Raw genomic sequence first — 13,973 nt, forward strand, 5'->3', positions numbered from 1 at the left:
TAGCCTCACTATATTCTGTCTTGATTATAGTACAAATGAAATATTAATTCAGTGTGCTCTGCACCCAAAAAAGAGATGACCAATATAATTGGAAGAAATTATACCAAAAGAAGATCAGGTGAATGCAAACTGGAACTATTTACCTTGGTGAAGAGAAGACTTAAGAGAAACTACATTTAATCAATTAAGCAAGCATTTATTAAGTACTTTTTTATATACCCTGCTAGTCATTGGAGATACAAAGACAACCAAAAAAATGTAAAAGTGATCCCTTCTTTCCAGGAGGAGACAGAGATCTCTCTATATAAAATGGATAGTTATGTGTAAGATGCATCAAAGTAGGAAAAAAACCCAGAGAAAATTCTATGAGGTTCGAGAAATCCTCTTGTGGAAGATAGTGTTTGAGTTGAGTTTTGAAAAAAGAAATTTGTTATGTACAGAGGCTAAGGTGAGAAAATAGAAGCATCTAGGTATGGCTAGGAAAGGAAGGTGTATAGTATGGGATAGCCAAGCAAAGTAAAACCTGAGCACATAGGTTAGTACAATGTTTTGTAATAAGAATGGAGAGGAGGAACGCATGGGAAAACTAGAAATATAAGAAGAGGCCAGGTTGTAAAGAGCATTAAATGCCAAATAGAGTACTTTATTATTTAATCCTGAAAGTAATAGGGAGCCATTGGAATTCTTTGAGCAGGGGCATGTCATGGTCAGATTCATGCTTTATGAAGGGCATTTTGGCAGCTGTGTAGAAAATTGATTTGTTTCCAGGGAGACTAAAGGATGAGGGACCAGTTAGAATATCTATTAAGTGGAAGAACTATAGAGGGCAGGACTAATACTTCAAAGTAGGAGAAAGAGAGAGATAATTGTCTGATATCTGGAAAAGCTCACCAATAATGAGTTCTATCGGGGTTGACATATCGGGGTTTTTAAGATGGGATCCTGTGACCCTTTGAGGATGAGTAAATTCTTCTTCAGATACAGGTGGTATAATATAGGCCTGAGTTATCTTCTAAATCTAAAATTCTGTGAAAAAACTGAAATTTATCTTAACCAGGATATTATCTGTAGGCATTGTTTTACCTGTATTAAAGAACTTTTAGAAAAAGTGTTGGTTGACTTCTTATTAAGAACCACTATGCTGAAGTGAACCTGATACAAAGGAGTGGTTGATTTACCTGTCAGGAAACATTGCTTCACATACCTTTCTCTGTTTCCCCCACCCTCTCAAAATTTTAAACCAAAAGTCCACTTAATGATTCTTCATACTCTTCGTTAACTATGTCATGGTATAGCTTTTTTTTTTTTTTTTTTTTTTTTTTTGCCTTGAGATAGGAAGTGAAGATGGATTAAAGGTTTTCTCACAAAGAAAACTTTTAATTTTGATTTAAACTAGTACATGAGATTGTCATGAATAATAATTCATGTCCTGATATAATCTTTGTAGAACTTAAAACTTTTAATTTAATAATTTGCTTTTCACTAGAATATATTAGACCTTTAGATATATTTCTTTGAATCACATATAGAGGCACTAGTAAACTGCAAGTTACAAAAATCCAATTCTGTAGGGCCAATTTTATGTATTAATTATTATGTATTAATAAATGACCAAGGTGCTGGGCAAAGTGTTAGAATATAGAAACAAGAAGGAAAATAGTCCGTCTTGAAAAAAGAGTACATTTTACTGAAGGAAAGTTCATTTAAGCACATTAGCTGGAAGAATAGACTACTAACATTGGAGGTCTTCCTGTAGGAAGTTGTCTTTGAGTGCATCTTTGAAGGATCCTCAATTTATTATGTTTGAATACTTTAAAAACTAGTCTCTGTGGTCTCTTAATTAAAAAAATTCCAATTCTAAAAAAAGAATTAGCATTGATGCTTTTGGGTCATCTCTCATGTCTGCATATAAAATCCCTTTATTACCTGTAAGGTGCAACCCTAGCATCATCTTCCATACGAAATCTTTCCTGTTTCCCCCAACTGTTAGTACTCTCTATCTTCAACTACCTTGTATCTATTTTCCTTATATTCAAACCACACACATATATGCGTATATATATATATATATATATATATATATATATATATATATATATTTACATTTATCAATTAGAATATAAACACTTTCAGAGTGTGAATTGTTTCATTCTTTGTAATTGTATCCCCAGTATACAATATAGTGTGTGATACATAGTAAGTACTTTACAAAAGATTTTCTAAAAATGTATTTATGTTTCAACTTCATATATCTACTCTGATCATGGCTTATTACTAGGTGACCTGGGGCAGTGCTGTAATCTTGAATAATTTCAAAATTTTGTTCTATTTTGGTTTTTTTTCTTATTCTAGTTCCCATCATTGACTTATATGTAGTTTGGAGTCCTGAATATTGGGGATAGAAGAAGTAGCTGGTAAAAGCGTTGGTTATATTTTCACACAGTCTTAGGCACAAGCGTTTTTGTCTGGCATCTTGAAAACTTATGCTTATAAGAGGAGGTGGTTTCTTGAGCTCAGCTAGCTCAGACTGTCTGCAGTGGGATTCAGGTGCTTGGTCTCAGGTGGAACAGCCTGGCCCATCTTTTTCTTCTCTCTGAAATGTTTTTGCAGGCCAACCTCCCTCTTCTCCAACGGGAGCTCCTGCACTGCGCAAGATTGGCCAAACAGAACCCTGCCCAGTACCTCGCTCAACATGAACAGCTGCTGCTGGATGCCAACACCACCTCACCTGTTGATTCCTCAGAGCTGCTTCTTGATGTGAACGAAAACGGGAAGAGGCGAACTCCAGACAGGTGAGATATGGTCCAGCATCACAGGTACAGAACTTGAAGGGTTCTGGGAGAGCCAGCTGATTCTAAGAGCTGCTTTATACTCCTGGTACCTAGGTCTGGACAAGCTTTGTTATTAAAATTAAAAATTAAAAAATTCAAATAAAAAGAAGCTAAAATATAATGAATCACTGTTTGTATTCCCTAACATCTTAGGGGGTAGTGTAATCTTAATGTAGTGGGGAAAATACTGGATGCAGAGTTAGGAGAAACCTGAGTTTAAATCCCAGTTAGGATGCTTATGAATTCTGGGGACTTGGTGAGAGAGCCTTTAATCCATCTGCCCTTTATTTTCTTCTTATGTCAAATTAAGAGAATAATTGTTAGACTTTCCCAATGCAATTATTGTGATGAACAGGTAAACAAAACCATGTACAATGCTGTGTAAAGTTTTAAAAAGTGCTTTTACAATTTCAATTATTGTGGCCTTTTTCTGCTGCATTCTACCCTATCCACTCAAGATGTTGATTCTCTTTCTTACTTGTCTTTACTGAATAGAAACAGAATGGCTTAGAGAAACTTAAGGAGTGTGTCATTATTCCTGAGACTTTTTTTTTTTTTTAAGTTTTACTTCAAAAATCACTGTGTCTGATCAGAAACATCAATAAGTTTTGTTCTTCTAATCTATGCTTCTGCCAAACTGAACTATTTACCTTTTCCTATATGTGTCCTTTGATTTTACTACTTTACCGCTTTAATTACCTCCTTTTCTTCACTTATATCTTTTGAGATTAAAAGTCATTTGTTTAAAGTTAACTTATTTCTTATTTTTAAATAGTTTTCTTTGTCTTCGTATCCCTTGTATTTAATCTAATCGATGACACATAATTAGTGCTTGATAAATGCTTTTTTAAATTGATTATCAGAACACTTTCAGCATATTCAAAACCTGATATTCTAAACCATTTTTAATTTCCTGTCATTCCTCAAAGTCTTCCTTCTGTTTTACCTGGACTTGTTCTTTGTATTTTAAACAGCTCTTTGTATGATGATTGTTTATATCTTGTACAGTTATAGTGTAGTACCTGGAGAGTTAGACCTTAAACTAGAAAATCCTGGGTCAGATCTTCTATCTGAGACTAGCTTGTGCACTGCTTGGCAGGAACATTGTATTAGATGGTCTCTAAAGTCTCTTCCAATTCTAAATTTTTCATTCCTTATTAGATTTTACTCCATTACAAGTTTTTTGAAAAGTCAGCATCTTTATAACTTTAGAATCCATCAGTGTATGTAGTAGGTGCTTAATAAAATGGTTAATGGAATATGTGAAAATGCTAAGTGTTAGGAACTAAGGGCAATATTTCTTTTTTTTTAAATTTTTTATACTTTATTTTTAAAATTAATTTTATAATTATAACTTTTTTTGACAGTACATATGTATGGGTAATTTTTTACAACATTATCCCTTACACTCACTTCTGTTTTGAATTTTCCCCTCCTTCCTTCCACCTCTTCCCCTAGATGGCAGGCAATCTTAAGGGCAATATTTCTGTAATATCCAAGAGGTACTGATTATCCCCAAATATTTTATTAATCTAAAACTTTGAAAGTCATATATAGATAGTAGATTAAGGATGGCCATCATAAGAGTTTCAGAATTGGATGAGTTCTTAGATGCTAACTTGAACATGAATCAAAATGAATCAAAATCTTTACTATACTATATCCAAGAAGTTGCCATCTGGCTTTTAAAAATTTTATTTTATTTTTATTTTTTAAGTTTTCTATAATGAGAGTGACCTTTTTCCTGAAAAACACATTTCACTTTTTTAATAGCTATGGTTGTTAAAGGATATTTTTCCTTTCGTCATCTCAAAATCTTTTTAACTTTTAGTAATTACTCTTAATTCTGCCCTGTAGTCTTGATCAGAAAAAATAATCCCTATTTCATATGACTTTTCCCAAATACTTGATGCTGACAGTTCTCATGACCTTTCTTAGTTTAATTTTCTCCAGGCTCTCTCTCCAATCATGTCTAGCTTCTGCTATTGGTCATCTGGGGGCATGATTTTTAGGACATTCAGCATATCTTGATCAACTCTTCTCCAGTTGACATCCAGGACTAAATACAAAATTCCAAATCTAGAATAGAATGCAGCAGGGCTATCACCAGCCTGGTTTTTGATTCTATACCTTGCTTAATGCTATCATATTAGAGTTGTTTTGTTTTTTTGACATCCATGTCCTATTGTTGATTTGATTCCTAAGCCCCAGATCTTTTTCAAATGAAATCCTTTTCAGGTATATCACCTCTATCTTGTATTTATAAAAAGCATTTTGGGAGTAAATTGGATTTAAGGTTTTATATATGTCTCAATTAAATTTCATCTTACTAGATTTGACTTACAATGCATTCAAGATCTTCTTGCATACATAGTTTTCCTGTTGTGTTACCATTCTATCTAGTTTTTTGGCTTCTGCTTACTTTAATAAATATGCCATAGGTGGTATTATTCAAGTAATTTATAAAAATGTTGCACAACCTAGAGCCAAGCACTGATTCTTGTGTGGCTCTTTTCTAGGGACTTTTTTGCAAATTGACATCGAATCATTAACAACTACTCTTTTGCTAATGGTTATTCAATCAGGTCAGTAGCTATCTAACACTTCTCTTTAGCAAACATCCATTCTATTGGAATGGATAGTCTACTGTTCTATTGGAAAAAGGGATAATATGTTTGATATTTGAGAAAAGTGTAATGGACTAGTAGGTAACCAAAGTAAGTATAAGTATTTTCTTAGTAGTAGTCATTTCACAGCAGATAATCTAAAATTTGCATTATAATTTAGAATTCTCTCCTTGTTCTACAGTGATTATAAATAACATGAATTTTTGATATATAATTTAGATTTGGGCTTCTTTTTTTCCTTTTTCTTGCAAGGCAATTGAAGGTAGGTGACTTTCTCAGGATCACCCAACTAGTTAAGTGTTAAGTGTCTAAGGCTGGATTTGAATTCAGGTCCTCTTGACTTAGGACCAGTACTCTATCCACTATGTCATCTAGGTACTTTGTAGGCTTTCTTTGTAATGGGCTTTGTATCAAGAACTCCATGTAAAAGTTAGTCAAAATGCTATAGTACTGTTAAAACATGCCTTCAATTTTGCATTGCTACTTAGCTCTTCTAAAACTGGATTTTGACAAAAAAAAAAATGATAGCTAAAGATAACAGTATTTTTGCACACAAAATTTTCTTATAGTTGAAATGAAGGTTTACATGGTTATCTAGGTTCAACTTATATTAATCCAATGTAATTCTAAAATATATATTATGAAGACAAAATGCTAAATGAGTTTCTTTCCCCCATTCCCTCAGAGTTAGGAGGAGGGGTGATGAGAACTTGTTGTGTAAATACATTTGTATCTTATGGGAATTGAGTAGATCCAAGAAAATATGGTCCCTGACAGCATTTTTTTTTTTTTTTGCATACATTTTCTGCATCTTGTTTGCATATGCATTTTCCCTTTGCTAGTTATTTATCTGTACATCCAAATCTACAGTAGGAAATTTAATAGAATATAGAAGGATCTGACAGCAAAGCTTTTCTTTGCTTGTTTGTTTTGTTTGGTTTTGAGGTTTTTTTTTTTTTTTTTTTTTTCCCCTCTTACTGAATGTTTTGTTGGTGCATATGGTCTGACATGGATGAGCAGCCACGGTGAGATTTTGGAGTCTATTAAACTGGCTCATTAAAAAGATCAATCTGTTTCTGCAATAACACTGGGAACTGTCAGTCACTGACAGAGGGAAGAAACTGACACCTGAGGAGGGGAAAACACATTTGGGCAATTTGTTCCTGACATGTCACGGACAAAAGTGCTCCTTTATTTTTGTTTACAACTTTGGAGGCTTCAATCTTGAGACCGCTGATTTAATATATTAGTCTTTAGCTTTTGGGAGGAAAGTTTTGGCAGATTGAATTTACTTCTGTTTTTCTACTCACCTTAAATAAGAGAGTAACTGCTTATGTTTTATTTAACAATTATTGTTATTTATGGAGAAATGAATCCTCTAGGGCCATTGATGAAAATGATTTTCTCAGTGTGAAAACATGAGATTTGATCTATTTTTATTCACTCTGGAGAAGGGGGTCTTTGAGCAGCTGTGTTGAGTTTGTAGCACAGTTGTAGAATATTGTACCCCAACTGCAAAAAAAAAAAAAGAATCTAGAATTTTCATTCCCATGAACATTTGTTGAGAGTTCACTATGTGTTAGGTTTTGTAGGGATACATAAACAAGAATGAAATAATCTCCCTCTTTTCTCAGGGAACACAAAAGTTTGTCTGGACCTTAGTCTAAAATAATGGGAAAAATAACGAAGATATAAATGTAATTTCCATAGTTTCTAAACAAATGAAAGGTAAATTCTTTGGATCCCTTTGCCATTCTACTTGTAGAATCTATTTTTGCCCTTAGAATCTGGAGAACATGGGCATGTAACTTTTTTTTTTTAAATGAAGTGAAAAGTTCACAAGAGGTAAGGGTGAGAGGTTAAGAACACTCTTTCAAAATAACTCACTGAGGTGACTCATGAAATGCATCATTTCACTTCCATAAAGATTGGGAAGTTGAGTGGAAGAACCAAGCATACCATGTGAAGTTTCTATAAGTCTTAGGGTATTGAAAAATATTGAGCATTTCCTTCTGTCTTGTCTCCCTTCCCTGCCCTTACTTCTGTAGCATGAAGGGACCTCTGGCAATAGGTGAAAACAAAGATTTTATAATTAGTACTTTGTTTATTTGTTTATAGCTTCTTTGTTGCATTTGCTGTTTAGGATATCATCTTAAATGTAAATGTCCAACGACTTAGGAGAGAAAATTTTTTTTTTATTATATTTCAAGTTACTTGAAATAAGCAATGATTCCTTCATTAAATATATTTTCCATAAATGCTCATTTTATGCATAAAATGCAACCTTTCTTTTATTTCCTCTATTAAACATCATTAGAACAATGCGTGTCTTTAAATACAATCTTTTCCTTGTAATACCTAAACGCATTGATTTTCCTATGTAGACTTTAATATTGGGATAATTTCATTAATTCTTTGTAATAACTAAAAATGGTGAAGTTATTTATTTACCCTTTCATGTTATATGGGTGACAACTGAGGCTCAGAGATGTTAAATTGTCTAGAAATAGATAGCTGTTGTTACAGCTAGATTTGATTCTTTTCATCTAGTTGAAATTTAGAATTGCAAATAGCATAATAATAGCAGAAGAAACATTGTGAACCAAATTCAAATAAGAACTTTTAAAGATTTATCCATAATTTTTGGGGGGAGAAATTTATACTAATTTTAACAGCAAGCATTATTAATATATCATTTTTATATGTTAATTATAGACACATATTAGCAGAATGCCTGCCCACAACTGCCCATTTAGAAACAGAAAACCAATTGGAGATTGCCAAATTTCTTTGGGAGGAATAAGTTTGAAAGTAAAGAGGTGAAAATGACAAAGAATTTGTCTTTTTGGAAGCAAATGTTATTTGAATTATTGGGATTTGGTATTTGTAACAATATTTACAAAGCTGCCATTGGAATTTTTCCCCTAATTTTGCAAATTAATTCTTTATACTCTTAAAGAAAATAACTTAGCCAACCTTTGGGCAATATTTATAGGAACTGTGATTATTTATAAATGAATTTGCTGAAATATGAGTTGATTCATATAATTTTACACACTGAATTTTTCACCTTGTAAAAATAAAAGGTGCACATTGTGGAAATTTTTTCATATACATGTCAGTTTAACAAAAATAAAGTAAAATAAATAAAGTTGCAAATAAGGTACTTATTTATTTTTCTATAATAATAGCTTTTTATTTTTCAAAATACATGTAATAATAGTTTTCAACATTCACCTGCAAAACCTTTTCCAAATTTTTCTCCCTCCCTCCCCAATTTCCCCCTCTGCTGAACAGCAAGCAATCCAATACAGGCTAAGCTATTCTTCTAAACATTTTTCTACATTTTATCATGATGAGCAAGAAAATTCAGATCAAAAGGAAAAAAAAATGAGAAAGAAAAAAAAGTAAACAAATAACAAGGTGAAATACTACGTTGTGATCCACATTCAGTCTCCATAGTGTTCTCTCTGGATGCAGATGGCTCTTTCTATCACAAGTCTGTTGGAATTGCCTTGAATCACATCATTATTGAAAAGAGCCAAGTCCCTCAGTTGATCATCATTTAATCCTGTTGTTACTGTGTACAATGTTCTTGGTAAGTCTTTCCAGGCTTTTCTGAAATACCTTGCTTATCATTTCTTTATATCAATAATAATCCATAACATTCATATATCATATCTTATTCAGCCATTCTCCAACTGATGGGCATCTACTCAGTTCCTAGTTTCTTGCCCCTACAAAAAGAGCTGCTACAAACATTTTTGCACATGTGGGACCTTTTCCCTTTTTTATGATCTCTTTGGGACAAAGGCCCAGTAGAAACACTTCTGGATCAAAGGGTATGCACAGTTTTATGACCCTTTGGGTATAGTTCCAAATTGCTCAACAGAATGTTGGATCACTTCACAACTCCACCAACAATGTATTAATGTCCCAGTTTTCCCACATCTCCTCCAACAGCTATCATTATCATTTCTTGTCATCTTAGCCAATCTGAATGGTGTGTGTACCTCAGAGATGTTTTAATTTGCATTTCTCTAATTAATAGTGATTTAGAGCACTTTTTTTTTCCTATGTCTAGAAATGGCTCTAATTTCTTTGTCTGAAAATTAATTGTTCTTATCCTTTGATATGAACGTTTATTAGTTGGGGAATGGCTTGTATTCCTATAAATTTGAGTCACTTGTCATATATTTCAGAAATGTGCCCTTTATCAGAAATATTGAATGAAAAAAAATTTCCTAGTTTTTTGCTTCCCTTCTAATCTTGGCTGCATTGCTTTTGTTTATACAAAAACTTTTTACAAATAAAGTAATTTAAAGACCTTCATCTAGTCTTAATTTAATTTAAAGTCATTCATATAGCCTCTATCTTTCAAAAAGGCAGCATGATACAATAAAAGAAAGTCTAGATCTGAAGGCAAAGGATTTGGGTTCAAATCCTAGGTTTGTGACTACCTTTCTGCCAGTAACCAAATTACTTAAACTTTTTTTTTAGGTCTTACTTTCATCTGCAAATGTGAAATTTGTACACTATGATCTTTTTCTTCACATTGCTACATGTTCAGTTCTTTAGCAGTGCTGGACTATGGTACTTTCTTTGGTTCCCTGACTGACTTTATTGATTCCATTCTTTTATGTAACCTAGATCTTTTCAACACCATGGGGGAAGTAATAAAGATTGGACCTGTGATGTCATTGACATAGGGAATTCAATTCTGTACCTTCTCTGCAATGTGCTATCTTCAAGAGTTTCCTAAAGTAGACTGCCAAATACTTTGCACCAGATTAAAACACAGTAGAGAAATATTTAGCAAAATTAAAATACAACATAATATAAATAATGGTTATATGTGGGTTTCAAAGTCAATAGGCATCCTTCAGGAATCCTTAGGGCAGTGTTTAATGGACCAAATTTCTATTTGAGTTTTTCTATTGGCCTAAAGCCCTGAGATATTAAATGAATTGTCAGGGTCAATCACCCGGTCTGTGTTAGACATGGCTCTTAAACCCACATCCTTTTGACTCAGAATATTCTGAGAAAGGAGGCAATGCTATATTCATTTTTGGATTTTCCACTGGGCAAGTATTTGTTGAAAGAAGAAATAAATAGTCACTTTTTATGTAAAGTTACTACTGTATTGATTATCTGAAGCCCAGTCTCTATACGTAATCTGTTGAATAATTGTCCCATGTTATTTCTACCTCCACATTCATGTCTATAGTTCAGTACAATTAGAGTTATTATACTGTACTATAGACATTAAATTTTGCAGAAAACTTTTAGTCAGGATTTCACTCCCTAGTAATTCTGAATAATCAAGAATTTTGGTGGATTATGTTTTTTAATGCAGTACCTGGATGGCCTAGTGGTTTGAGTGTTGGACTTAGAGCCAGGAATACTCATCTTCCTGAGAAAAAATTTAGCCTAAGGTACTTATTCACTGTGTAACACTGGGGAAGTTATTTAACTTCATTTGCCTCAGTTTTCTAATTTGTAAAATGATCTGGAAAAGGCAATGGCAAACCACTTCAGCATTTCTGCCAAGAAAACCCCAACAAATGTTTTTTTTTAAATAACAGGATATAATTTACCTTAATATCTTTGGTCTATTTTCACATAATCCTTTACCATATATAGAGATTGCAGAATACAAAAAAAAAAGATTACAAATTGCAGTATAATGTAGTAATTAGTATAAAAATTTGAGATATAATTTATATCTACATAAATAAAGAAACAGTGTGATAATGAGGAAAGAAAGCAATCCAAATGGTTTCTAAGGTCTACCAAGAACTTTTTTGCTATTAGGTTCCTAGCAAACAATCACACAAAAAGAGTTTAGTATATTCTGTACTAATGTGACAACTCTTCAGAATTGCATCTGTCCTGAATGTTTTATGAGGGGAATCCTTCAGGAAATAGTTTCTTCATCTTGTCTAACTAGGCCATGAGATTACCATCTAACCTGTAGAATCTTTTATTTTATGGGTGAATCCATTAGCTTGTTGTCTAGGTATCAGCTAGGCTTCTTATGCCTTCTTATTCATGAAACAAAACAAGACACTCCATTTCCATACACCAGGCATTTTGTCTGGCAATTCACAGTGCCCTCTGTTTTCTCCTTTCCCATCTCTGCCTCTTGACTCACCTGGTTTCTTTCAAGTTTCAGATAAAAATCTCATCTACAAGAAGCCTTTTCTGATCCTTCTTAATACTACTGACTTTCCATTGTTGATTATCTTAAGTTTATCCAGTATACAGGATTGTGATTTTTTTGTTTTTATTTTTTTTTTTTTGGCATGTTATCTTCTTTATAAGACTGTGAGCTCCTTGGAATCATGTTGCCTTTTACCTTTTATTTCTGCTTAACACAGTGCCTGGCACATAGGAAGCACTTATCAAAAAAGCTTGTTCAACTCTCTCATTGATGATTTTGGTAGGTAACTAAGGAATATTAAATGTTAAAATTATTTTAGGTTTATGTAGTATTTTCCATTTTACAAAGGATCTCAAAAAATGATGAATGTGGTATGCAGTGAACTGAGCCAGCAGATCAGTTAGGTTGTCTCTGCTTGATACAAACTAGTTATGTCACTTTAAGCAAGCAGATCACTCTGTGAGAAAGGAAGGTGCTTGGGGCTGGTAGGTTGTATAGATAACCTTTAAGGTTCTTAATTTCATCTCTGAAATTCTTAATTTCTTGTTTGCCTTTGTTGTGGTATTAACTGTACAATATTTTTAAATTTTATTTTGTTATTTTCTGTGTATGCTTAATTTGTTCTATATATGAATTTATTTTTGCATGAAAATTTGGCCCAAGTTTGGTTTTAAAAAAAGTTTAGGTGATGATAAGTTACTTCTGTCTATTGTTGTGCAGTGATGATTTGTCAAAATCTATTTAGTACTCAAGAACCGGAAATGTAACTTTTGATAGAAAATATCATCTTTCAGAGACAAATATAGATTGTAGCTCTTTTATTATCAATTCAAGTAAATTGAAGCTCTGAAAGTTAGCTTCAAATGATAAGTGAAATTGCCTCTAATATCTTTATCTTCATGATTATTTTGGCCTCTCCCTAGATTGATCATCCTAAATGATCCATTCTTCTAAAATTCTGAACTTAGATTCTAAATAGCAAAATGTTCTCCAACAGAAAATGTCTAGAATTCCAATATCAGTGTCCAAAAACACTGGTTCTAGAGTAAATTATAATACAAACTTTTTTTTTTCCATCTTCAGAACCAAAGAAAATGGCTTTGACAGAGAGCCTTTGCACTCAGAGCATCCAAGCAAGCGGCCATGCACTATTAGCCCAGGCCAGCGGTACAGTCCAAATAATGGCTTATCTTACCAGCCCAATGGCCTGCCTCACCCCACCCCACCGCCACCTCAGCATTATCGTTTGGATGATATGGCCATTGCCCACCACTACAGGGACTCCTACCGACACCCCAACCACAGGGACCTCAGGGACAGGAACAGACCTATGGGTAAGAATGGATTCCTAATATTTACATGCTATAATTTAAAGAAGAAAACTAATAAAAACTATTTTCTACTCTTATTTCAATTTCTTACTGAATTGAATTTTCTTCTTCTTTTTTTGCTGTTTCTCCTCAGAAGACCTGTGCATTATTCAGATATCTTTTAGAAACTACCATGCTTGTGTCTTATTTAACTTCTTAGACTCCTTCAGTACTTTTGACCGTCTTACCAGGATTTTTAATCTTTTTTTTTTTTTTTTTTTTTTTGTTCTTTTTTGGTCACAGCCTTCAGTTCAAACTCTTTCCAAATAATACTTTAACTTACTTGAAGGAATATTTCATTAAGAAAGGAATGAAAATAAAATTTTAATTTTTTTACTAGACCAATTTTCTGGACCTTCCCCTGAATCTATAATCCTCAAGTTAAGAACTACTGATAAAATCTAATGAATTTTTAATTTTGATTTCTATGGGGGTAGTTGTTTTGTTTTGCACTGTGGGGATTTTAAATAGAAATCTAAGACTTTTAGATTTGAAAAGGAAAAAATACTTTTTGTTCTTTCTCTTATCTTTTTATTACATAATTAAGACCATTTTCAAAATTTGTACAGTTAGTACAAGGAGAAAATTTTTATTAGTGTCCCAAGTACCATAAAATTGAGGAAACTAAAATTTAGAGAGAGGATTGACAAGTAGCTAGTAAGAGTTCAAGCTACATTTTGAATTTATGTATTTCTTACTCTTGGACCTTCACTCTATTGTATCACTTAGCTACAAGATTTCACCTAACCAGAAATGTAGTGCCTATGTATATTTAGAAACTTGTATTTTCCTATAACCGATTAACTTTGTAAATCTAAAGTCATCTCCTTTCTATAGTAAACTAGTGGAGTAGGGTTTTAGTGGATAATCAATGATTATAATAGTTTGAGGGTGCATTTCTTTAAGACAGTGTCAATTTTCTTTCTTTCAATTCTATAAAAGTGAAATTTACTATAAACCAATTCTTTCAGTCCTTCCATTT

General features: G+C 32.8%; 1 protein-coding gene across 15 annotated transcripts in view; it reads left to right on the plus strand.

Annotated features, from left to right (window-relative positions):
- The window catches only part of RUNX1T1 (RUNX1 partner transcriptional co-repressor 1), a 167,194-nt gene that overhangs the window by 111,739 nt on the left and 41,482 nt on the right, over positions 1–13,973 (plus strand). For all 15 annotated transcript variants that reach the window (XM_074269633.1, XM_074269643.1, XM_074269611.1 and 12 more), the window contains 2 exons: positions 2,611–2,792; positions 12,705–12,955. In XM_074269633.1, the coding sequence (XP_074125734.1) occupies positions 2,611–2,792; positions 12,705–12,955 (433 nt within the window). The remainder of the gene's footprint in view (positions 1–2,610; positions 2,793–12,704; positions 12,956–13,973) is intronic.

This window comes from Sminthopsis crassicaudata, chromosome 1 (genome assembly GCF_048593235.1).
Source record: "Sminthopsis crassicaudata isolate SCR6 chromosome 1, ASM4859323v1, whole genome shotgun sequence".
In the NCBI taxonomy this organism is placed as follows: Eukaryota; Metazoa; Chordata; class Mammalia; order Dasyuromorphia; family Dasyuridae; genus Sminthopsis; species Sminthopsis crassicaudata.